The sequence below is a fragment of the Acomys minous genome (assembly GCF_964271855.1).
Source record: "Acomys minous genome assembly, chromosome: 10".
Taxonomy (NCBI): domain Eukaryota; kingdom Metazoa; phylum Chordata; class Mammalia; order Rodentia; family Muridae; genus Acomys; species Acomys minous.
Genome location: NC_140491.1, coordinates 34,849,496 through 34,876,051, shown reverse-complemented (window position 1 = coordinate 34,876,051; position 26,556 = coordinate 34,849,496). Strand labels below are relative to the sequence as shown.

The 26,556-nt window shown below is 52.3% G+C and overlaps 1 protein-coding gene across 4 annotated transcripts; it reads right to left on the bottom strand.

Annotated features, from left to right (window-relative positions):
• Positions 1–1,455: 1,455 nt before the first annotated feature.
• CTBP1 (C-terminal binding protein 1) lies at positions 1,456–25,926 on the bottom strand. Of its 4 annotated transcripts, XM_084800193.1 has the most exons (11): positions 25,604–25,917; positions 23,267–23,345; positions 20,048–20,240; positions 17,527–17,681; positions 12,117–12,261; positions 10,212–10,418; positions 4,605–4,819; positions 4,117–4,247; positions 3,328–3,455; positions 2,848–2,965; positions 1,456–2,425 (listed from the first exon to the last, which is right to left on the bottom strand). In XM_084800193.1, the coding sequence occupies exons 3-11, from the start codon at positions 20,052–20,054 to the stop codon at positions 2,239–2,241; spliced, it is 1,293 nt and encodes a 430-aa protein (XP_084656319.1). In that variant the 5' UTR covers positions 20,055–20,240; positions 23,267–23,345; positions 25,604–25,917; the 3' UTR covers positions 1,456–2,238. The 4 variants fall into 4 exon arrangements, with proteins under 4 accessions (XP_084656319.1, XP_084656318.1, XP_084656317.1 ...); XM_084800192.1 differs by lacking the exon at positions 23,267–23,345; XM_084800191.1 differs by lacking the exons at positions 20,048–20,240; positions 23,267–23,345 and having other exon boundaries at positions 1,456–2,422; positions 25,604–25,926.
• Positions 25,927–26,556: the final 630 nt, after the last annotated feature.

Genomic DNA, 26,556 nt, shown 5'->3' with positions numbered 1-26,556 from the left:
CTCTTAACTACCCACCCTCAGGTCGTGCTTCGCTCCTTGTCCAGCCTGCCCAGCCCTGGGCCTGAGGATGAGCCTCACTCCTGACCCAGGGACTCAAGTCTCCTTCTTGCTGCCACAGGACCCTTGCATGCCCTACATTCCAGGATCTTGGCCCAGTCTTTTCTAAAATAAACGTTACCAAGGAGCCTTACATACAAAACAATCCTAGTTCTTACCCCATGATTTGTGATTTTGACCCTATTTGAACAAATTAGCCCTCTCTGAGTCATTCTACAGTTCTGCCCCCTGAAGGGTGAAGCCCGATTTGTTTCCCTTGCTCAAGTCCTAAGCTCACATACATACACATTAGCATGTAGCCACGCACAGGTACATACACACTTGTAGCCCAATCTAGTCTGCTGGGCTCCCTGTTCCTTTTAGCACACTGATCTGTTTCAGACTCGAGCTATTGACACCACAGCTGCTGGGGAGGGGGTGCATGCAGGGGTGTGGATACATGTGCCTACACACGCAGGGGCCAGAGCAGTGTCAGGGGTCTTATTCCATCCCTCTCTACCTTGTGACAGGGTCTCTCACTGAACTGGAAGCTCCCTGCTTTGGCTAGATTTGTTAGCTAACTCCCCAGCCCCGCCTGTCTGTCCCGAAGTGCTGGGCTGACAGGCACCTGCAGCCATGCCTGGCTTTTTACATGGTGCTGGCAATTCAAACAAGCCCTTGTGCTTGCAGGGCAAGTGTACTCACCCAGCCACTGCCTGCTTTTTCTACGCCCTAGTCTTATAATCCCAGATGTCATTCACTCATTATTCCATATAAATTTGACCCATTAAAAACAAACAGCTGAGCTCTGGGACTGCTGTCACCCATTCACTGAAGCTCCACAGTTGTGCACACAGCCTTGTCTCTAGTTTCAACTATTTCAGCATCCACAGAGGCAGTGCCTCTTTGGTTGATTCCCAGGCTGGACCAATGGTGCCAGGCTCAGACCCTTTTGGGAATCACTGTCAAATCAGTTCAGTGGGTCAAAGTCCAAATCTGAAGACAATGCAATAGAGGAACAGGAAACAGAGCCCTAAGCTGCCAGGCACTCGGCAAGCAGACTAAGACTTCAGTTCAGTAGTGGTTTTCTGTTGGTATCTTCAGTGGGTTTGCCTAAAAATGTCACTCCAAGAGCTGCTGGACCAGAGGCTATTGTCCAGACAAAAGGGGCTGTCAGAGCTGTGCAGTCCCCCTCACAGCCCTCTCTGCCTGTGTTGATGGCCTCCCCAACCCAGAGCCCTCAGTCTCCGGAAGATGCAGTGGAGCTATAGCTCTGTCTGCTGCTGCCCTCTTCTGGGTCTCCCCAGGACTGCCTGCTCCACAGAAGCTGAGTCAGGCCCGGGAGGTCACACGAGCCAGGACCAGAAGAGACCCACCGGTGCTCCCACTTGATGAAGCCACTAAACCTGGTGCCAGGCATGCCGGCTCTTTCTGGGATTTTTATTTCTTTAAAATAATTCATACAAATGGTTACAGTCACAAACATGATTTTAACCAAAATATTGCTAGCCTACCACATCAGCAGGACGGCACCACGCAGGCAAGAGTCTGCCAACCCCTGCCTCCCCCAGGACAGACACCGATCGATGGTCCTGAGCACGCTGGGCACTGCAAACACTCCTCTGAGCCACTTGCGATGCCGTCTTCATTTGGAACAAGGGGTTCATGCCAAAATTAGGAAAAACAGCCTTTGTTGTTTTTCTAAATTATTCTAAAAATAAGACAAGCAGGTAGAAAAACAATGCACTGTGTGGCATAAAAAGAAAAACGGGAAGGATTCATTGTCCTGAGAAGTGTGCCGACGGCCACATTCCGGGGCACGTTCCAACGTAGAAAAGGAAAAATAATCTCAAACTGACTTGCTGAATGCTCCCTCAGGTTTTCTTTTTGTTGACAGCTAAGCAAACAAATCCTCTGTAATGTTCTAAAAACTGTACACAGACAAGAACATTCGTGATAGAATTAGCTACTAACTTCTTTTGCTTAAACGAGGAACGCAAAGGACACAGGACAGTGAGCCAGCCCACAGGACGGGACAACTACAATCGACTTGGGGACGTGCTTCCTCTTGCCCCGCCTAGTGCACGCCCCGGCCAGTCTCTGGAGCGCCAGGGCCCACACTGGATGCCACCTCTGCACACTTGGGTCCAAGGGCGTGCGGTGCCCTCCACCAGGCGCCAAGGCTGGAGAGCTCCTCACAGGCTACAACTGGTCACTCGTATGGTCTCTATCCGCCTCAGGCTTGACAGTCTGGCCAGGAGAAGGAGCGTGGGGTGGGTGGGCCACAGAGGGCAGGCCATGGGACAGGGACATGGCGCTAGGAACAATGCCTTCCACAGCAGCTGGGATGCCAGTGGGGGCCACACTCACCACACCTGGAGGGTACCTGCTGGGAGAGGAGGGCAGACACGTGAGGTCACCTATGCAGAGCCCCACCCACTGCACACAGCCCTTTCTGCGCAGGTATCAGTGAGTCCTAAGATTCAGAAAGGTCGGAGGCACTCAGTCAGTGGCTGGGCACTTGGTCAGTGCTGGGCACTCAGTCAGTGGCTGGGCACTCGGTCAGTGCTGGGCAGCATCCCTGCCTGGCTTCTCACCTGAGGTCTTCCCCAAGCTCTTTCTAAGCTCTGCCCCAACAGTAGCTCTGGCCAGCACTCCTGTCTAGGAGGCTCCTGAGGCCAAGCCACCTTCCAAAAAGCCCCACCCGACTTCATTCTTTATGTTCTCAGGGGCCTAAATGAGGATGTATACAGGCCCTGCCCAGTTTAAGCCTCACTGTCCTGGAGGCTGTCCCTGCCCCTGCCTGCTCACCTGTAGGCAGCCCCATTGAGCTCAGGGTGCACCACAGCAGGATCCATGCTGGCCCAGTGGGTAGCGGCTGTCAGGTGGTCCTTGTTGACACAGTTTTTCAAGCTATCTGGGATCCGGCCTGGGAGGTTGGGAGGTACACCAGAGAAAGACAGCAATGTGGGTTAAAACTGCTTCCTCTGCAGGGGCCAGGAGGCAGGCCCAGAGCCACCTTTCTTACCACAGCCCTGGCGTCCTCCCCTTGAACACCACAGGGCCTGTGCATCTGAGAAGTCAGCTCCCAACCTGAAGACCTGAGCCCTACACATGTGCCCTCAGCTTACAAGCAGCTGATAGCAGCCAGCATGGCAGGTCCTCATGTATGAAAATGATACATGTGCTACCCAACTTCACCCCCAGGGACCCCGGTAAGGGCACAATCAAGTGTCACTCCCCTGAACTGGCGAAAAATAGACTTGTCAGTCTGACAGCATGGCTACCCACCTGTGATGGCTCGCCGGATTTCCCGGGCTGCCTCTTCTCGCATCTCAATGGACGCCTGCTCACTGTACCATGCAGCATGGGGGGTGCAGATGAGGTTGGGTGCATCCTTTAAGGGTCCCTGGCTAAAGCTGAGGATAGCACATACCCAGTCAGAGTGGTCTGAACACCCAAGTCTGGGGAGGTACAGAAGGCAGCCAGCACTAGGATCTGAGGGTCCCTGATCTGTCCCCAGGCATTTGTAAAAGAGGAACTGCAGGACCATCAAACCTACCCCAAGGTCTTAACAGAAAGTGGTGGGGGGTCTCCTAAGCCTTAGGGGAGGATCGCTGATGGGGTGCTGGCACAGCCCTGGCCAGCAGAACAAACTCTAGGAGTGGGGGCTTAGACTCCACTGCCTGCTCTTCAGTGGCTCATCACTCTGCTGGTCTGCTAACCCCATGATGGGCTTTGTCAGCTGCTGGAGCCCCAGGAAGGAAATCAGTACAGACAGGACTAGAGGCTGCATGCAAAGCCAAGCTAGCATGTGCCCTGGCCCTGTGATCACCTGAGGCTGGGACCATGAAACCATCATGGACATCAAGAGACGAACTGAGAAACAAGCCAAGCCCTAAGCCCAGCTCATTTCTGTGGCCAAGTTGAGATAGATTCTTGAGGCTCTTGTCCCCCACCTGAGAGCAGATAGCAAGCCCTCCCCTCACCCAGCCAGCAAGAGGCCAGAGCTGAAAGACACAGTCTCCAAGTCATAGTCATCAGGCTGGTGGGCATAGTCCATCTTGGGGCACAGGGCACCTGAAGGGCTCTGATTCATGCACGTCCAGCGCTGCGCCACGGATCCGCCCTTCCTTCAGGGCCTGGGCCAGCGCCTTCTCATCCACCAGGCCGCCACGGGCGGTGTTCACCAGGAAGGCTCCTTGTCTCATCTGAGAAGACAGGATGACCAAGTGAGTGGTTGGCATTGGGGCTTCTCACTGCGGTGGCACACCCACAAGCAAGTCTTACTTCCCACCCACCTGGGCCTGGCCTGATAGAGACCAATTCTGGGAGGGACCCTGGGCCAGGGTTGGCAGTGGCACCAGCAAGTACACCCTGGTCTATCAACAGAGTGAGACAGGCCCAGGTATCTAACTGTTGTTCCTGAGTAGGCCAGAGGCCCATTGCCTCCTAGGGGAAAGGAGGAGGGACAAACCCTGAGGGAAGAGTAAGGGGCCACACCGTGAAGAAGGACAGCAGTGCCTTGAGAGGGAAGGGAGGAGGGTGGAGGGACAGCTGCAGCGCACCTGCTTGACAGTAAAGTCATTGATGAGGTGGTGGTTGTGCTCATTGAGACCGCAGTGCAAGGTAACGCAGTCACTGTGGAAGAGCAGGTCCTGCAGTGTGCTCACACGCTGCAGCCCCAGCGCTCGCTCGATGCCATCGGATAGGTATGGGTCATAGAAGAGGACGTTGAAGCCAAAAGCCTTGGCCCGAAGTGCTACCGCCTGGCCCACACGACCTGGCAGAGTCAAGATGAAGTGCGACATTCACCCTTGGGGCTTGAGGAGTCCTCACATGTAACTTTGCCTGGCTGCCAAAGTTATACCAGATCCCTGGGGCCTCAGTCACAAACACTCGGCCAAGGCATCTGCTCCCCAGTGCTGACGCAGCACAATCAGGGGGTGGGAGGGAAGGAGCTAGCTGTCACCCTCCACAGCCTGCCATTGGTCAGCTGTACTCACTGGTGTGCAGAGCCAACACACAGGCAGCTTGGCCCCTTCCCTGATCACTGGTCTACTTATCAGACATGTTTAGAATCTCAATGCTGGCCACAAACAGTCCAGGCTGGGACTACTCTGGACAGCATCCTTCCCAAGATTATTATCTCATTAGAATCCAGCAGCAGGGAGCTGGAGAGATGGCTCAGTGGTTAAGAGAGCTTGCTGCTCTTGCAGAAGAACCAAGCTCTGTTGCCAACATCCATTTCAGGCAGCTCAGAACCACCTTTAACTCCAAGTCCAAGGAAATCTGACTTCTCTGGCCTCTATGGGCACCTGTACTCATAGGAACACCAACCCCCCACCCCACCCCACAGACTTAAAAAAATAGAAATGAATCTTGAAAGAAAGAAAGACCCTAGCAGCAGAGAGGATACACTACATGCAAGGTATCTGCCACCCTCCTGGCCCAACCCCACAGACCCACACCAGGTGTCCTCTGAGAGAAGCCTGGCTCTGGCATGGGAGCCACAGGCTGAAGGTCACAGTATGGGGACAGCTCTACATATCCACACACCAGCTACATGCTGGATACAGATGGAGCACAGACATCATGAGCTACTGATAGGAGAATGCTGGGAACAGAGTCTCTCCTGCAGCATCCATCAGGAGAGAGTAATACCCACCAAGAAAAGAGCGCAGAGAAGGGTCAGGCATGCCGATAGGACACAGGCACAATTTTAAAGAGGGTAGCCAGACAGCCTCCTCACAAATGTCTGGTTTGTGGGAGACATAGAGGAACAATATGAAGACTCCACTAGAGCTGTAGGACTAGCAGGTAGGCAGGGCCCAGCAAAACTCAAAACCCTCCCAGTGACTGCAGGGTTAGGGCACAAAGGAAGGCAGTGAGCCAGGAAGGCTTCCTTTCTAGATGAGATCTATCTGGCACACCACAGAAATTATAACAGACAAGAGGAAAACAAAAAAGCAGATCCACAGACAGCCCAGATGGTGGCATCAGCTAAAAGGACTTTTGATAGCTGCTAGGAACATGTGACAGCATCACAGGTACATGTGAAAACTGGAGAGGGCAGGGAACTCCAGCAGAGAAACTGTCCTCTACAAAAGACCACACACACGTTCTAGAGCTGGAAAAGCTGTGTCTACAATGAAGAACCCATTAGAAGGTCTAATACCAACGACAAAAGTGGCCAACAGAAGTAACCTTAGCTAAAGCAGAGAGGAAACTGAATTCTATAAAGCACTGACCATCCCAGCTACTGCTCAAGGGACAAGAACCAAGAATGGAAGGGCGTGAAATACACTAGAGGAAGGAACACACAGTGCAGGTGACCCAGCAGGGTGTTGACAATTGCCGGAGAATTCTGCAAACCAGAATCCAGGGAAACAGCAGGGCAGGTCAATATGCAATGACCTAGTGTTTCTTTCCAACACCACAGGAAATGAAAACACACAAATTCTAACAGTAGTTATACCAAACACCTGCTGGAGGGGTAGTGCCTAGGTCCTATCACAAGCACAGAGAAAAAGCACTTTAACAAGTTTAACAAACTCTGTGCAAATGTTCACTGCAGAACTTTCCTAAGAGAAATTAAAACATGAAATAATAGGCTCGTGTATGTCTTGGGGACACGTGTGTGAATTTCAAAGACCAGTTTTCCCACATCACAAGGACTAAATAAAACACAAACTGATGAGCTGGTTCTAAAGTGGAACTATCAGAAATGAATGGCACGGCCAGGAGTGGTGGTGCACATCTTTAATGTCTTTAATTCCAGCACTTTGGAGGCAGAGGCAGGAACCTCTGTGAGTTCAAGGGTAGCCTGGTCTACAAAACAAGTTTCAGGCCAGCCAAGCTTAGGCAGTAGAGGAAACCATCGAAAACAGAAAGCTAGTAAATATGTAATTGAACCAGGAGCCCCAGCAAGCAGCAGAACTTGGCAGCTTTGGCCATATGGTTCTGACTTTAGAGTCAAGGATAGAAGAAAGGGGCTATAGAACCTCCCTCTAAGACTAAGGAAATCCACTGAGACCAGGCATGTGGCAGGAATGTCCCTGCATATAGGCCGAGAGAAAGTGAAGACTGGACTGCCTTTGAAACCCCAAAATGTTGGAGATGCCAGAACCACGAGACACCTGCCAAGAAGAGATGCTAATGCTAACAGGGAGTGGACCCAGCCCCAAAGAAAGAAGTGTGCTGCAGTCAATAAAGCTGAAAAGAGTTGGAGGTCTGAAGAGCGTTTTGACATCAGACACGGAGATGCAGAGTTCGAAGTTTACCCAGCTGGTTTTCTATCTTGCTCTGGCTCAGCATTTCCATACCATGCTTCCTTTTGGAATGGTAATGTACATCCTGTACCATTATATGTTGGAAGTGCGTGCTCTGATTTTTTATTTTGATTTTATAAGGGCTTACAGCTAACGAGATTGCGTGGGTCTCAGAAGAGACTTTGAACTTTTAAACATTGTTGATACTGTGTATTTTGTATTATGATGTGCTACAAGCCTATGGGGGCCAGGGAGTGGAATGTGGTGGTCTGAATAAAAATGGCCCTCATACACAAAAATGGCACTATTATGAGGTGTAGCCTTGTTGGAGGAAGCGTAAGTCAGTCTCTTCCTGCTGTCTGCCAATCAAGCTGTGGAACTCTCATCTCCTTCTCCAGCACCATGTCTGCCTGCGTCCCACCATGACAGTTATGGACTGACCTCTGAACTGTATGCCAGCTCCAAATGTTCTCTTTTATGAGTTGTTGTGGTCATGGTGTCTTTTCACAGTAATAGAAACCCTAACTAAGACAAATGACAAACAAGGTTTTCCCGTGAAGCAAGGTGTCTTGACCAGCAAAGTGTAACTACAATTGAATAAGGGGCATTCTTGCTATAGACCAAAGAGAACTGGAAAGGGAAAACACAAGTTTCTTTGAGGATGCACTGTGGATGCCAATCTGAGTGTTCTCAACTTGGTTATCATAAAACAGAGTGGGGAGAAAGATATTTCTGGACTGACAGATACTATTGTACCTTGATAGTTGGGGCCCAAAAGAGCTAACAAAATCCAAAAGCTTTTCAATCTCTCTAAGAAAGATGATGTCTGTTATGGTGGTCTGAATGAGAGTGGCCCCTATAAGCTCACAAATTTGAATGCTTGGTCCCCAGTTTATAGAACTGTTTGGAAGGATTAGGAGGTGTGTCTCTAGAGGTGAGCTTTGAGGTTTCAAAAGCCCATACCACTCCCAGGTAGCTATCATGTTCGTTTGTTCCCCCCCCCCCTCTTCCCCCGGCCTCTTGTGGTTGCGGATCAGATATAAGCTCTCAGTTACATCTCCAGCACTATGCCTGCCTGCCTGCCTGCTGTCTCCCCACTATAATAGTTATAGACTCTAAACTAGAACCACGAGGCCACAAATTAAATACTTTATTTTGTAGGTTGACTTGGTCATGGTATTTTGTCACAACAACAGACAAGTAACTGAAGACATCTGTCAGAAAGTCCTTACACAAAGAAGGCAAGAAGCCAGGACCAATGTACCAAGAGTCAGCATCTTGTTACTCCATGTGACCTGTAACACCAGCACCAACACACTGCTCTAAAGAAACAACATACTAAGAAAAATGAGGAGGAGGGTACAGAACACGCTAAACTTTTGTCCAAAAGAATGAAGAAAGCCAAAAATACCCATCAACAACACAGACTGCCAAGAGAAGTACGTTGTCTGAGTAAGTCCAGTTAAAAATAAGTCTCTAAGTGTAACAAATAAACAACCAGACTTTAAATCTTCAAAAAAGAAAAAATTGGAACAAAACACTGGGTGTGGCAGTGCACTCTTTTAGCACCAGTGCTATTTGTTATCAAGTTGTAGGCCGCACAGGACTGCACAGCAAGACCCTTCCTGAGGGAGGCCAAAGTGTGTGGAAGCCAGCCTCAGAACTGTCCTGTAGTTGGCAGACAGCAATTACATATGAATGGGGGGTCCCCAAGATAGAGGGTGCAGCAACTCGGGAGCCCGTGCTGTGCACTGAGGAGGCAAAATTCACGCTCCTTGCTTGTACAGACTGTATGCTCACATACAAGCATGTGTGCATGTATAACCATGTCTGTCATCTACTCATCTACATCATCCACATGGATACATGTCACCACCCATGTATCCTGAGCTCTGGGGGAACTCTAGCCTGGCTACAGCGGACAGCTTGGCAAAGCAGAGAGGACAGCAATGTAGGCTAGTAGTCAGTGGCAGCCATGCTGCACACAGGATGAAGTAATATTGCAAGGCAGGGTACTAAAAAGATACATGGCTCAGCCCCCAACACCAGTGATGAAAGCAGCGGCTGAGCCACTAACAGAGGCAGCCTGGAGAGCAAGCCCTGAGGGTGGGGCTGCCTTGACCACCCAAACCTGCCCAGTGTCACCTTTGACCCCTCACTCCACCCATACATATTTTTCGTTCCAACAAATCTTGAGGGCACGATCCTGAGGTAGGAGGTACGATCCTGTCCTATACACTGGACAGGGAGGGCACATTCAGTGCCATGGAAGACCACACAGCTGTGAATGCCCACTGTGACAACAACAACTGTGTCCTAGGCCTACCTCTTCCTGTAACTGAGGTGACCCCACACGTTTCCCATCTCTTGATGCTGGCAGCAGGGCTAAGGCAGAAGTACAGTGCAGCCAGGGTCAGGCAAGGACACAGGAACCCTCAAAAGTGAGACTCTGGCACAGCTGACTGTGCCATTTCCATGGGACACACACAAAAAGCTAACAGCTGTGAGAACAAGCAAGGGAGGGTGAGAACCAACTACCAACTTAGCAGGACAGAAACGGCCCTGGAGCCATACCCACTCAACTACTCCAGAGCCGTGGGGAATGAGTGTGTATATAACCTTGTCTGCATAGACTGTGTATATATCTAAGCATGTCCATGTGCATACCATGTCTGTGTAGTCCACATACGATGTACACATGTGCCCATACATGACCTCCATGGATGGTGCCTGTCAAAGACATAGCCTGGTGTCTCTGGCCTTGCCCCTGGACTACCTATCCGATGTCCTATCCTGGGCTGAAGACAGCAACACAGCTAGCAAGTCCAAGGCTTCAACTTTATGAAGCAGAAGCGTGGCAGAATAGCATAGACTATTTGTGCTGAGTCACAGTGGCCAACGCACCTAGTCCAATGATGCCCAAGGTCTCTCCACGGATCCTGGCAGCTCCTGAAGCCACCTCTCGGATCTGCTCTACACTCTGGACCCGAGTACCTTCCCGAAGTGCTTGGTGCAGCCAGGTGGTTCGTCGGTACAGGTTCAGGATGTGGCACAGGGTGGAGTCAGCAGTCTCTTCCACAGATGCTGCAGGCACATTGCATACTGCGATGCCTACAAAACACATGGAGACACATGTACCAGGCCCACAGCCTTCTCTCCACAGGAAGAGGTGCTGCATCCAGAGCACAGCCTCAGGGTGGTACTCCAGCAGTAACATGTCAGAAGGCACATCCACAGCCACCTAGGAGACTCTCCATTCTATCACTGGGCATGCTTAAGCCTGTACCTGCAGCCTTGTAGAACACAGATGTGGTAACAACAAGCAAACAGAGAGGCAGGGAAGAGGCAAATACTGCCCTGATCATTCCCAGCCTGAGTTATCTGGATGTGCAGGTGGCTGAAAGGAAGCCAAGGGCACCAATGCCCAACTCTTCCCCACCTGGACCACCAGCCACTCAACCTTCCTGAGCAGCCATGGCCATACTAGCAAAGAGCCAGAGCCAAGGCACTTCTTGGGGCTGACTGACCCCCCCGCCCCCACCTGCTGACACTACATGAATCAAATCTTTCACCTCCCCAGGGCTTCCCAGGCTAGCATGCCCTGGCTTCAGGGCTCAGTGACCCCCACTGTCCTGGGAGCAAGGCAGATGGTGCTTCTCCCCACTAAGCATGGTGTCCCAATTTTCTCAAGGGCCCATGCTCAGGCACTGTAAAGCTGACACAGTCTGTCTTGGGCTACCCTTGGCCTTTGTCCTCAGAGGAAGACCCCATCGTCCCAGCCATGAGCCCATCCTCCACAGTGGCCTGAGCCCCAACTCTACTTCCCACCCCGGCTGGATGCTTCTGCCTTTGCTTCCCACTGAGGTGCTAGGACAGGACTGTGTTTTTCTAGAAACTACCTTTGGAATTAAAAGTATCTGACACAGGAAGGATCCAAAACAGGACTCATATACTCTCCAGAAATGACTCAATTGAAATAAACAGGGAACAGGGAGTAGTAGCAGGTAGCCCTGCGGCTCAGAAACAAAACTGCCCCCTGAGAAGACAGATCTCAAGACACACCCCACCCCACCCCACCAGCTGAACCTAAAGGGCCAAAGTTGGCCCACCTCTGGGCCATCCCTAGCTGAAGAGTGGACCTGTGAATTCTAGGGACTATGAAGACAAATGGTGGGCTTTGCCTGGGAGGAGCAGGCCAGCCACCAAGGTTTTAGCCCCTGTGGCTTGCCAGGGCAGCATGGATCACCAAAACAAGACTGACCACCACACCACTAAGTTCTCAGTTGTGATGTGGTTCTCGCAGACAGGCCAGCTCTAGCCCCCTCTGCACCTTAAGGATCAGAGGGGCAGAATGACGTAAACAGCAGGTACTATAGAGCGCAGCCCTGCTTTGTCGTTGGACACTAGCACAGAAACAGGCTACTCTAAAATGGCTAAGTATGGCTATGTTGTCTCAACATAAATACATGCACAGCTGCAGATTCTTGCACACAGGTACAATTTGGGCACACATGGCTTCGTGTGTATACAAGTACGGCTATAGCGCACACTCCCTTTTCTGTTGTCCTAGGAAGAGGACAATGAGCTCCCTGACCAGCCACTTGTCTCGACCCAAGCCCTAGGGCCTGGTAGGTTGGTGACAACACAGTGAGTGAAGTTGTACTCACATCCTATGCTGCCCACCACAACCTGCCCTGTTCATAGCCCCCAAATCACCTCCAACTCAAGGAGCAGTCCTCCTGACTGTCTTACAGAGCCTGGAGGTTGAGACACCCTGGTAAATGCAAACAGGGACGTCAGAGCTCCTACCTAGATCCCCGGCTGACTTGATGTCGATGTTGTCAAACCCGCTGCCAATTCGGACGATGATTCTAAGAGCTTTGAATTTCTCCAGATCTTCTCTGGTCAATGTGATGGTATGGTACATCAGGGCACCCACAGCCTCATTCAGTACCTGCAGTGAGGGAAAACAGGCTGCTTACTAAGCTGTCCAGGACCCACCAACGGTCCCCAAAAGCTGAGCGGCCAGCCAAAACAGAAGGGCATGGGAGGCAGAGGGAACAAAAGGGAGACACCAAAAACACAATGCAGGGACAGCTGTGTTCTCTCAGATGTCTCAGAAGAGCAGCATGCTACCAGTAAAGCCTCAACAGAGAGGCTGTGAGTGGTGTCCAAGAGCAAAGACTAGAAGCACCACCTGCAAGCACCCAGACTCCATGCCCAAAACTATGGGGCCCAGCCCACACCAGTCTCCTTGGAGAAGTGCAAAGAACACCCGAGTTAACAAACATATCCAGAGGCACTTTAGACTGGGAATGGCAGGGCCAGCCTCTAAGAGGACACCATGTCCTGCACCAAGCCACACTGGTACTTCCTGCTGATCAGGTTAGCTGTGGAGCTAAGGTATGCTTCTGGGACAGTGGCTACTCCATGTGGAAAGGCTAGTACAGCCTCCCTTTGCCTCAGGTACACAACCTCAATAGCCAGGTGTATGACCCAGAATGCAGACAACTGTCACTGAGGCACAATGGCCTTCGCCTGTCATGAAGAACCACAAGGGTGAAGACAGTGGCAGCCCTTCCACTCATTTTGGACCCAGGGGCCATCTAGACTACTACATGAGGAAGCAGCAGCTAGGTGCTGAGGCACGATCATGAGAGGCCGAAACAGGGGCCTCTGGGAAGCTGGGGTGAGTGGTCCCTGGAGTGCATAAGCTCAGGGCCAGAACTGATGGCTGCCCCTGGCTTCAAGGAGGGAATCAAGGCCATCTATGCTAATTGGACATGTGTAGAAAAGTGGGTACCCACTGACAGAGGAGTGTCATGGACAGCCCATGTGGAGAAGAATGAAAGAGGAACGGGCAGCTAGAGCAGCACAGGCAATAGAAATAGGGGGCGACTTAGGGGAGGTCCTTGACTGCTTCGTGCTGTATGGCCATCACACGGGAGGATGGACAGCTCTGTGGAGCAGATGAGGCTGGGGGAAGTGGGGATCAGTCCCACATAAATGATCACTTGCTGAGAAGTACAGACCAAAAATGGACCAATCTCAGGGTAGTACTGGGATGGGTCTGTAGTTAGGGACAGACTTAACACCTGACATGAGGTCCCTTACTATGTCTGCAAAGGGCTTGGCTGAGGACAGGACAGAACCATACCTTAGAGGCCTATGCTATATATGTGTGTCAACATGCATGTGGACAGCCAGCTTGCTTTTTATCCTTAGCACTTAACCATAAGAGCAATGTCTTTTAAAAGCATGTTTTCGGGCTAGAGAGATGGCTCGGCAGTTAAGAGCACTGGCTGCTCTTCTAGAGGTCCTGAGTTCAATTCCCAGCAACCACATGGTGGCTCACAACCATCTATAATGCGATCTGATGCCCTCTTCCGATTCTGGCATACATGCAAGTACATGTACATATAAATAAGTAAACCTTTTTAAAAGGCATGTTTTCAATGTTCTACAGAACAGGGAAGGGGGAAACTGAAGTAGCTGAACCTTCCACTGCACTCTGCCGTACTGGTGCTAACTCTTCCATGATAAAGCCACTGTGTTTATTTCCTAGAAATGGAAGTTCTCCAAGGCTCTAGGCACTGAAACACAGTCTACTGTTCGTCCACTAATGGTGCTTGATCTTGCCTTCCTGGATGAAATCTGCCTATGTTTTTCTGTGACTTTCTCTCCCTCTCTTTCTCATCCCCCCCCCCTGTGTGTGTGTGTGTGTGTGTGTGTGTGTGTGAGAGAGAGAGAGAGAGAGAGAGAGAGAGAGAGACCAATGACACCCTCCCTGTACCTATGCTCCTTTAGTAGTAAAGGTAGGTGCTTCTAGGTCTGACTCCTTAAACAGGCTTCCAAGAAACTATCCTTTGCAAACACCCACTCACATGTCCCCATCCACCAGCTGTGTAACCAGGTTAGTGATTTGGCTCTAGTATACTTGGTGTCCTCAACACCACAATGGGAAGGACATGGCTCCCAGACAGTCGTAGCAAGTATAGCAAACAATGAGTAACTAAGGCAGGTCCATGTCGTTTGGTTGGAATGGGCCCTGAGTGCACCCAGTGGCAGCAAGTTCTGAATGGAGCTCACACCCAAACCATGTGAGGTTACATGTGCACCCAGTTCACTGTGCCAACCTCCTGCTGAGAGAACACTGAAGCTCCAAACCATTCTGGATGGTTTCACCTTGTATGAACAGGAACTGTGAAAGTGCAGCTCTTCCCACCTTACCATCCCGCCAGAGACTTTTCTGCTGGCACAGGCAGAGTGGACACTGGCGGAAGCCTCTGTGCTATCCAACTTCACAGGCCCCAGGGGGCTTTGCAGCTGTTCTGCTGCACAGAAGGCAGTGGCGTGCAGGTTTCCTACTCTGTCAGTGATCACCTGGCTACCTGCTGGTGAACTGTGAGTTTTCATGAGGCCAGAGAGAAGCTTTCGGAATGGCTTACATAAGCAGTGCTTTTCTGGCCAGCTCTCTGCAAGGACTTCCTTTTCCTGCTGACTGGGAGGGCCTGAAGATCTTGTATATGGCCCTTGGGCCAGGGCACAGAGGGCAGTGCCCACTTGACTTCTCTGAATTTTACTGCTGCTTACCTCCCTCTGTGCATCATTTGAACATGCCTATAGATTCCTTTCAGAAGCTGCGTAAGTCTTTTCTGTGTAGATGTATAAGAAAAGCATCTCCCTCCTGCTCTCTGAACAGCTGCCACCCAACCACAACACTATCCAAGCCCTGGAACTTAGTTTACCAGCACTTGGCCTAAACACCTGAAGGCCACACACGTCCCTGGGTCCTCTGCTTGTCTCATCAAGGCACTACCATTGGGTCTCAGAGTCTCAGCACACTCTGAAAGGAGGACCTGCTGACCCATGGCAATGGACTCCTGCACACAGTGAAAGCCTCTCCTCTCAACTTTTGCCCTGCTCTCAGGTGTGTCTACTACGGCCCAAGGTCAGTGCCTTAGCAGCCTACCGGTCACTTATTTCTTGCACACCTTAGGTGCAAGGGGACTTCCTTGACCCATGTTCTGTACACTTGGGTCATGGAGTATCATTCTCCCATCTTCACAAGTTCCTCTGGAGACTTCCCACTGCCCTAAGTCTTCACTTAGCACATGCTGGGAGCAGTGTCCCTGGGTTCCTCCTGGGCCCCATATAGCCCTGGGTTGAAGATCATTTGGCTGAGAAGTTGTGAAGCACCCAGCCCAGGGATGTTCTGAGATTCCTGCCACCAGGTGACTTTCCCACATCCGGTGGGCATCTCACAGCCCCTCTAATAGACCTCCTGGGTCCATGGCAGAAGAGCCAAAGTCTCTGGAAGGTTTTCTTCATCATGTTCTTCACTGATAGTGTATCATTCTCATCTGCAATGTAGACAGTAACACTTAGCCAGTTGTGAGGACTTTTTGCTCTAAAAAGGTGGAAATTCCCACATAGCAAGAATATAAGACATTTATTTCCTTTCCACTCCTAGACACAGGTGTCCTACTTGCTCTGTTGCACCTTTGTAGTTATTTGGGTACCAGACTCTATCTTGTGGCTGTGCCATTCCCAGTATATGGTTTCCCTCTGTGGTACAGGTTTCTACCCAGGCTTTAGCCATCACATCCAATTTCCGGCCAGCAGAAAGAGGGAAGGTGATTTCTCTCAGTGACATGTACCCAGGGTGCTGTGTGCCCGTGGGCAATACTTTTCCTGAGTCAGGCAGGATCTCTGGCAGGATGCAATCTGCCCAGCATATCACCAAAGGTCACTGAGTAGTTGCCCAGTTTGGGCTACTGTGAATCAAGCTGCTGCACCTTCAGGTACAGATGTCTGTAAGAATGCAGGTCATGTGTGCTAGGACAAAGGCCCCAGGTATGGCTGCTGGCATGCCAGAAGGCTGTGTAACAACACTACACAGAGTACTGTCCATGCCACACCACAGGCTCAAGGCCCTTAACCAAGACACTGTTTGCTAATGTTTGAGAAATTCTTTGACCACTGCATCCTCAGCTTGTGCATCTAGCTCCTCTGCTCTGAGCTCTGGGCTCTACTGTCTATTCCTTGCTCCCACTCTCCTCTCATGCCCCACTCTCTCCACAAGGCATATGAACTTCAGAACTTCTGATCTCTTCCTGCTTACTACTATGCCCTAAGTGGTAATTCTCACTTTTAGCTTTGGCGTCTTGCAGCCCTGTGTTTTCAACTTTGTTCCTTCATACTTACGGCATAACTTTTAACTTGGCAATCTCAGTTTCTTTCTTGGCTGAGAGCAGCACACCCCACAGTCAGATTGGCACTCCCACAGGTCAGAAGTGCTTTCTATTCTACTCTGAGCCTTTCCTCCTTGTAACTGAGTGTCTCTGTGGAAGTGACAGGTGCCAAGGACTACAGACACACCCTGGGGTCAGGCTAGAATGACTGTTCCAGATGAGTCTGCAGCCACTGCAACGCTGCAGGCCCACTCTGTGTTAAACCCCATGCCTAGCAGACGTAGAAGGCTAGGTAGTGTGAAGATAAGTTCAGATATGGGTTTCGCTGCCTCTGGGTTTAAGGCAACTCTTTGAGGTCATGGTGCCACCGAGAGCAAAGCTCACCATCCTTCCCAGAGAAGCAAGTTTCAAGGCTAGCCATCCAGACCATCCACAAGACCAGGTGCCAGGTCCCTTGTGTTTTCAGGCCCTGACTGCTTCTACCCTGTCAGCTCTGAAGGCTTTTTATTTGTTTTAAGGAATGCTTTCAAGCTGTCTCCAGTGGGACGTTTGAATTGGCTGTGACACAAGCAAAAACCAGATGAGAACACGTCAGGTAACAGAGGAACCCAACAGACCTGACAAACATGAATCACAGAAGCTGCTCAGAGATGCTACCCACCCGACTGCAAGCTCTAGGCAGGCACTGTGGGTGAGGCTATTATGACCTTCTGTATCCTGGTAGCATCCAGCATACTCACTGGCGGGTGCCCACAGTTCCTCTTCTAATGAACTGGCTGTGATGTAAGCCAACCAAGAAGATACAGAGTAAGTCTATCTCTACCTCCTGACAAGGCCAGGCACAGTGACAGGCCACACAAGGCCAGGTGGCATTTAGACCCACTGTGGCCAGAGCCCAAGGAGCATGACTAGTGTCTAGCGCTGACTCAGACTGCAGCCTGAGGTTGCATGGCCCATGCTCTGGACCCCCCTACATCCCCCCATGAAGCCTGGCCAAGTATGAACAGGGACATATATGACACTACCTTCTCATGGATCTCCTGTGTGGACTGTGCGTCACAGAAGGCTACTGTGGCCACATCCTTCAGGATAGGCATCTCCACTGTGCAGTCCCGGCCATCCAGCAGCGCCACCAGGGGCCGGGGGTGCATGGGCCCGTTCATGATGGGAGGTCGGACGCCTGCAAGAGAAGAGCAGACCACTTAATGCCCCCAGCAGCTCCAGCCTGTGCCCTGAGCACTGCACTCCCACTAGACTTACAGAGATGAGCCCTGAGAACTTGCTGCACTCAGCATCTGGTTACATGGGCTTTATAACAGGAACTTAAAACTGTGAAGAAGAAAATGGAGTCCGATATAGCTCACCGATTGCTAAATAGACTCGGACCATCAATCCCTCAAGGACCTGAAATCCTTGTACATCCTAGGGAACTGTGGGGACAGGAGCTTCCCTATAGCCTTAGGCTAGCTTGTCAACACAGGAATGCGCAGATCACAAAACGACGGGACTCAGCAAAGTACCTGGTCACTCTTCGCTGCTTAAAACCAGCATGTGACTGCCCAGAACAGCACAGAGAGACCATGGTGATTTTAACATTTGACATTACCCGATATCATTCCTAGTAGTAGATTTCAAAGGCCAAAACATCATGCAAAAGTTTAAAAAAAAAAAAAGGAGTGGGGCCATGACACCCTCAGAACCCATCTCCCAAATCAGGGTGAGAAAAAACCTTGGGCCTGAAGTGCAACTCAGAAGAAGAACACTTGCCTAGTGGTTGTGAGGCCCTGGATCTGATTCCGAACTCCACCAAAGCCTTTGTGGATACATCAGTTTGTTCCCAATGTGACACGCTAGACTAGACCCCATTTGGAGCCAAATATACGAGCAAGGGCTTCCCAGGTACACAATCAACACAGAAGTCCCAGGTACTGTCTGGCCACTTAGGGCTGGGCAGCAGACACCTCAAAGTAGGTCCAACGGTAGCAGGCAGCTCTAGGCAAAGCCTCCCAGAAAGTTGGCAAAGAGAATGGACGAAGGCACAGTAGGGAGTGGAGGACAAGAAACAAGTCACCATGGTCTCCCACTGAGCAGGCCAGAGTAGCCCTGTAACAGCTGCTGGCTAGCAGCAGCCAGTGCAGTCCACATTCACCTTTCTGGACTCTACATCCACATACAGAGGCTGACCCCAAGCTGCCAGAGCCATGGAAGTGCCTGAGAGAACACATGCAGCAGAAAGGCAATGCTCTGAGGACTGTCACAGCCATGTACAGCAGGACTCTGAGTGCTCCCCGGACTAGAACTGGATACCTGGGCGGTAACACAGGTCTCACTGACCACTCAGAAATAATGGAGCTGCCATCTAGACAACACTAGGCCCAATGACTCCAGCTATGGGACAGAGGTGTTGCTGCACAGAGCCCTTTCCCGGGGGCAATGTGCCTGAGAAGACACAGCTATACCCACCCATGCCATCATCAACAGTAAAAGTAAAGGTGCTGGTATTAGATAGACCCAGCCTTCACGACAGGGTCTGCAAGGTCACAGGCTTGGCACTGTGACCCCTATGGACCACATTCCTATCGATTCCTATCCCCAGGCAGCACAGGTGGACAACAGCAACAATCCATTTGTCCTCCAACTTGGACTTGCAAAGTGGCTTTTCCCACATAAAAGTATTACTTCTTGTAGCGGGGAATGGACTTCCTGCTATTTTTAAAGAGTTGATAACCATCTACTCTTCTCATTCCCTGGCTTCAGCAAGAATCACCAATGTGGTGAACAATGCCATGTCCACACATCCTTGAAGGCTACAAAGCCAGTCCTCAGAGCAGTCTTAACCTATTGCCTAGGAAGTGGCCTACACCTCATCAAGGGCCTGCCCAGGTGGACAAGCTGATGTAAACCCCACTCTTTCACCCTGTAAGCAACTCCTCTGGGAGGACCTATGGATGCAGGCTAAGCTGGGGTCTAAGCCTGAATCTTCATCTAAAGATGGGTATGATGCCCAAAGACTTGTGTGGAGGGACAAAAGACCAAGCCCTCTAAGACCCAGTGGGCTCGTGGTGCCTCCTCTTCATTCACAGAGCTGATGCAGTGCCAGGACCCCCAACAATCCCACCCAGGAGGCAGACAGGTCTGCTAACTAGACCCTGCTAGAAAGGAACACTAGCCCAAGGCTGAGCTTATGTAAGAGCCTTTCCCAGGCTGAAGACAGAAAAGACAAGAAACCCCTGCTGAGCCGTGCTCAGGATCTTAGGACTGCAGTGGGCACACACAGCCTCAGAACCGACCCTCAAGCTCCTTTAGGTAAGGCCTGGCCTCAGCACCCACCTCCATACCCTCGGGACACTTTCCTGACAGAAACCGACCCCTAGCACAGTAGCTGGATGAGGGCTGACCAAAGCAGCCTGCAAACATCAAGCACACTCCTCAGGCATCCCACTGTCCTCAGCCATAGGTCAGCCTGCCTAACGTATAGCTATGCAGCCATGTCCCTCCTATGTAGCTCCTTTGCAGGGATAGCTTCACTTGGCAGCCCCTACCAACCTGACATTGCTTAATTGGGGCGGGGTTTCCACGACCATGAATTCGCCTGTTCAAAGCTTTTTGTCTTCAGAATCCCCAGGCCGAACCGCGTTCTGTCACGGAGCCTCATCCCACGTCTTATTGTCTCCAACCAAAGCTCTCAGGCCTCTGCTCCACAGCAGCCTCTGAAGCCTGCGTCGGGTTCAAAGTCTTACTAAAAATCAAACACAAAAGACAAGTTAAAATGCCATCAAAGGCCAACTAAAACCCAGACTCCAGGAAGCTTCATGAAAGTCTAGATCCTTAGCCCTGTCCAGCAGCCACAGCCAGAAGACCAACCTGGACAGCAAGGCACTCACTCACTCTAATGTGTTTGTGTTTTCAGGGTAGGGCAAGCTCCTATATCATCTCTGTGGACCTAGGAATAGCTCTGTAGTTGGCTACCCCATCAGACTTCTGGCTCAGCCCAGGGGTCTCAAATTGGAAGGTAAAAGCGGCCAGCATTGAGCACAGGGCCATGCAACTGCAGAATGGGACCTACAGCTGGTCCTGGGAGTTTCTCCTTTATATTTCCGTTTCCTGACATCTAAAGCTGTCCCGGCCATGTTCCAACATGGATCTTTAACAAGGCTTTCAGGAAAGCTTTCTAGATGCTGGCTTTCCAGCATTCTTTCCAACTTCCTTCCTAGGCCCTGCTCAAAGCATCCCAGCACAGCTAACAGTCACTTGGTTCTCCTGAAAGTTGTGTTGAAAGTGTGGGCTATGACACCCAAACACATTTTGGCAGGGCCTATAGCCCAGAAACTTAGGATATTACAGGTGAGCACAAAGGCCGGACCTCGAAGTGTGGTACTGAGCAACCCAAGCCCTGGTCCCTGTTCCCAGCATGTGGACCCCACACAGGGGCCAACTCCTTAGTTTAGCTGGACATCAGGCTTGCTAGGATGGAACCTGGCCTTGCCACCCTTCAGCACCAACAAGAGACAAGACTGCCACCAACGCTCTGGAAGCTCATCCAGAAAAGCCACATGTGGCCACCAATCCAGGAAGGTTGGGGCCTCAGAACCCAGCACCCAGGGTAGTGGGGGGGGGGGATCTATTCCAGAAGACTCACAAACTTTTTTTTTACAAGCTCTCTCTTTGAGTTCCCAGCACATGTGCCTAGTGCTGGTTTCCAAGATCTGCCCAGCCTTGAGAAACACTACAGACAATGTAGAGCCAGTCAGTCAAACAGCAGCAATGACCTTGACTCACAGCCCTGCCTGTGCCAGGCACCTGCCACAGGCCCAACTCTCCCCTTAGTAGAAGCCATGCTGGACTTTCCCAGCAGAGGGCGCTAAGGAACCACTGCAAAAGGAAGGGACCCGAAGACAGGATGCTGGATGCTGACAGACTTGTGGCATGCAGTGTTTGTCCCTTAACGGGACACTGTCATCTATAATAGTAAAAGTAGCAGCTCTATGGGTCATGGTGACTCAGGGACCCTGTCTCAAACAAACCCCCCCCCAAAAAAATCCTCCTGGGAATGGCCACACTTCTCAACTAGGACCAGATCACCCTACCCTTCAGCCACTCACGTCCTTAATGGCCCTCTGGAAAGGAATTCCCCAGCAACAGAGAGGGTCTCCTCCTACCTCTAACCACAGATTAGATCCATCTGGGGTATAAAGCCAGCTCTATTCCCAAGTAGCCCTCTATGGTTACAAAGGTGTCCTATGGGCTGGTCCCTACCCAGATCTGGAAGTCAAAGGACAGAACCTAGCCACTCAGATCAGGCGGAGGCTAAAGCTGAAAGCGTCTGCTCCCTGGCAAGAATGAGGCTGAAAATGAAGAGCAACAAGGAGGAAGCTGGCGAACTGCTCCTGAACCCCTGGGCAGACACTGCCCAAGGCGTGGGATGGGAAGCCCTGAGGGAAGGTGTCCGTTAGGAACGCGTGTTCCACAGCCAGCTGTGAGTTCTACTACACATCAGGTAAGGCGCAGAACAGAAACCATGACAAAGGCATGGATTTGCCACCAAGACTCATTTCAGTAACGCTGGTCAGCACTGTTTACCTGTGTGTGTCAGTGTGCCTGTGTGTTTACAACAGATACCGCAGGTCCTGACACCTGAGAACACCTGCCCACTCCAAAGCCAGTTGGGAAAACTATTTTCTCTTGAGGAGCACAGGCTGTGTGAGATATTCCAGCTTATTATAAGGGGCTGCCACCCTGCCCTTCTTAAAAGGACATCTTTCCAATGCTGCAGGGAGGCCTGGCCTTGTGGAGGACACAGAGGTCACGGGGCCTGCAGAAAGCTTCCCTGGAGCCTTGTCTCCAGACAAAGCAGCTTTGTGTGCATTTCTCCTGGAGACACTGGCAGGAAGAGCACCACATCCACACAAAACTAGAAGAAGAGATAGCAATGCCTGGGGAGGGGTGCAGCTCTTTCTGGGTTCCCACGCCCTACGAGCTGCAAAACCAGCACCTTTGGTCCATACACCATCACCCCAAGCCTGCTAAATTTTCCCTTGAGTCACCCAGGCCAGTGCAACCCTGTCCCTCAGTCTTCCAGCTCCTACACTGCCTACATAACCCAGGGCTGATGCTGACTGGGGCCACGCAAAGACCTGGGGCCTCACAGAAGCTAAGTCAGGCAAAGCTGACAAAAGGCCACACTAAAAGTTTCAACTTTATAAAAAATGAGTGTGTCTTCTAAAGCTACCACCCCACACAGTCCACAGTCTGGGCTTTGGGAACTACGGGACATATTTATGATCATGGCCCTGAGCACCTGAGTGAGGGTGTTGCAGCTGCTCCAGGAATGCTGACTCGGCAGGCTGAGAAGATCTACCCTACCAAACTCACAAAATCACTCTTGACAGTGACTGTGAGGCTGCAGAATGCGGGCACTGACGCTGACAGACCATCAGGTGACATGGCTGAACTACAAAGCCAACTCAACATAAGCCGCTACTTCTCTCGTGCAGCTTACACGCCAGGCTTGGGGGCAGGCCACCCTGCCCAGCACCATGCAAGCCAAGACCTTTGCCAGCCACTAGCAGAATGAAAACTAGTGTAAAGGTGCTGCCATGTAGCAAAGACCTCAGCACATGCCTGCTTCATATGCCATGCCAAGGAGCCACAGGGCCACCAGGTCACATTGACAGGGTTCTACCCAAGGGGGTCCTCAGCAGTACCCAGGCTTGAGGGTGAATGTTCACAGAAGCCTCTTGCCAGGTAACACTGCAGGGCACTCACCACTGAAGCTCAAAAGACAGGCAGGAAACAGTGGGCTGTTGATAGGCTGGGGGCCAGGGCCCTGATCTCACCTGGAACCCTGAAGGGGAAAGAGGACCTCTCTGAGCCTGAGGCTCATCTGGAGAAAGACTAAGCACACGGCTAAAAGCCAGCTACAGGCCCACCGGTGACAGAAGAGAGAGCAGTGCATCACTGAGCTCCCGCCAAGGATCCACAGGCTCCAGTCCACATTAGGGACAACAACATGGCCCAGTGCCCTCAGACATCTGTGCCTGGAGCCAGGCTGACACATACAGCAGGGAGGGCCATGGCTGACCAAGCTCCAGAGCAGTGAAAGGCCAGCCTCAACCCACAACTGCCACCCTAAATAGTAACAAGACAAGGGAACACAGTTCCGGAGAACAGTATCATCCCACACTACCCACAGAGCTGTCCCTCAACTTGGCACTTTCCACAGCTGTTACCCCATGTTGCTGATGCAGCACAGACCCCACCTGAGTCCGGGCCCACATTCCTATGTCTCCTCCCCTCATTCTTTTTTTTTTTTTTTCCGAGACAGGGTCTCTCTGTGTTAGCCTTGGCTATCCTGGACTCACTTTGTAGACCAGGCTGGCCTCGAACTCACAGCAATCCGCCCGCCTCTGCCTCCTGAGTGCTGGGATTAAAGGCGTGCGCCACCACGCCCGGCTTCCTCCCCTCATTCTTGCAGGGCTCAGAGATGCTGGCCCCACTCCACAGCAGTGGACCTAATGTCCTGCACGCCAGCCTCCCTGGGGTAGGCATCCTGTACATCCTTGTATATGATGGGCACGTGCTCTCGGGTTCTGTGACAAAGCAGTACACAGAGGGCACATACTACCTCCGGGGTGGGGGTGGGGGAGACAGACCACTAGGTGTCATCCTGCTGACCCCCTGGCTCACAGGGTTCCTCTCCACTAACACTGTACAACTAAACTTCCCTTTTCTTGCCTAGAAGGCAAATTTGTCCTAACCAGTCACAAGCTCATCAGGACAAGGGGCATGGCCCTGAGGACCAGGAAAAGTTTGACAGGCAAGGCCAGGATGAAGGCAGTCCTCCTGATTTCTAGAAGGCAATACGCTGGGCCTGCCCTCTCCACTCCAAGGGAAATTCTGGCTTATAACCCTGATGGTTTGGGTGCAGACCTTCTTCCTACAAACATTCACCCCCATATATAGAGACACATATACATACACACATATATGTACAATACACCTACACACACACACATATACACTGTGCACTCGCACGCATCCAGGGAGTTACAGCTCTAAAATGGTGCAATCTTGGGGGAGGGGTACCCACCACTGGTCCAGGATGGAGGGCAGGCCTGAAAGTCCTTACCCGGCCACACCCTGAAACAGACTGACAGGATCTGCAAAATGGCCTTGTCTGATAAGAAGTGCAGTAGGCCATCACAGGGCACCTCCCTTCTTCCCTCTTGCCCACAGTTCCGTATTTCCTGCTGGCAGCACACACTGCAAGGACTCTTCCTCTGCCATCTTTCAGGCTATAAGGAAGAAGGCAGTATCCTTCTAAGGGCAGAGCTGGTGTCAAGCCCTTTCATTATTAAGATGGAAGAGCCAAAGAGAGGGACACCAAGGGACGCTTGGACTGTAGGCAAAAGCTCCTCCCAGCTCTGCAACCCTGGGGCCAGCCCGCCCGAAGGTGGGGTCGGCTCCACAGCGCGTGCGCCAAGTTACGCGGCCAGCGAACGCTGCCAAGAAAGGACTGCCCTCCGCTGGCAGGACCCCAGTGGTTTAAAGACTTTCACAAATGAATAAAAAAAAACCTAAATGGCCCAAATCCAGAGGCCAAGATGGGCATCACTAGGATAGTGATAGGCTTGTAGGCTACCCATGTTCCTTCAGTGCCAACCTCTAGAAAATGCCAGCTCCCGGATCAGCCGACCCGAGGCCCAGGCGAGACCCGCAGGCTCATCGTTAAGGGAACACCTAGGTCCCGCCTGGGTGCCCACGGGAAGGAGCCTCACGGGACTACAGGCCAGGAAGGCAGGCCCAGCTCGGTCACACACTGGGTCGTAGCACCACAGGCCCCTTTGTCACCTGCGCCGGTCGCGAGAGGGTAAGGGGGAAAAAAAAAAAAAATAGGGACGCGCACACGCACGCGCACTCATGTGCAGCGGTTCACGCATGCGCACCGCCCGCTGGTCTCAAGGTTCCCCCCCCCCCCGCGCCGAACGCGCACGCGCACTCGCACACAAAAGCCAGCGCCGCGCGCGCCCGGCCGCCCCGCCCCCGCCCCCCTCCGCACCCCCTCCCGCCCGCAGCCGGAAATGCGCGCGCGCGCGGCCTTACCCAGCGGCAGGCCCTTGTTGAGCAAGTGCGAGCTGCCCATTGAAAGGCGCGGGTGGCCGCGGGCCCCGATGAGTCCGGCGCTCTCCGCCGCCGCGAGCCCTGCGCCTGGGGCGGCTTCGGCGCAGTCTGCTGCTCCGCCCGGCCGCCTGCGCCCGGCCGCCGCCGTGCCGAGCCGCCACCGCGCCGCCAGCCGCGCTCCGACCGACGAGCGGGCGGGGACACGCCGCGCGCGCGCGCGGGCGTGGCCTCGGTTGGTCTGCTGTTTGCCGGCAAGGCGGCGCGCTGGACGTACGCGGGCGGCTCAGGGGCCGCGCTGCCCGCCGGCCGGGCGCTGGGCCCCCACCACCCGCGCCCCTCCCAGGCTGGAATCCCTTTCTGGACACGCCCCCAGCTGTACCCGCCCTGTCCCTCCCCTCCCCTCCCTGCGCGTACCCGGGACTGCGCCTCTGCCACTCCTTGACGCGGTGACCCGGGCCGGAGCCCGCGTGGTGGAGCAGCCCATCCGCGTGGGGCGCTACCGGGCTGGTCGCCGCCGCCTCGAGCGGACAGCGAGAGGGGCGCACCCGGCCTGAGTGCGGCTGGAGCTGGGGCCGCGGACCCAGGGCTCAGGAGCTGGACAGCGCCCCAGCGGGGAAGGTGATCTGTGCGCAGGGCCAGACGCCCGCCGCGCACCCACAGTGGGAGACAAGCTGTTGCTGGGACTGTCAGGCAGGCGTGGCGAGTGATACAGCTTAGCTGTTTAAAAAAAAAAATCACGAAAGCAGCACTAACTAGAAGGTGCTGAAGGCCATCTTGTTACCTACGTGTTTTGAAAATCCAATTTTTGAGAAAGGTAGGCAGGTGCAGTGACGGGATGGCGACGGACTGAGCTTCTGTTCACAGAACAAATGAATTGAAAATACCTTTCAATTTGATCCATTAACAGACACGGATGGAGAAAAGGATCTAACAAG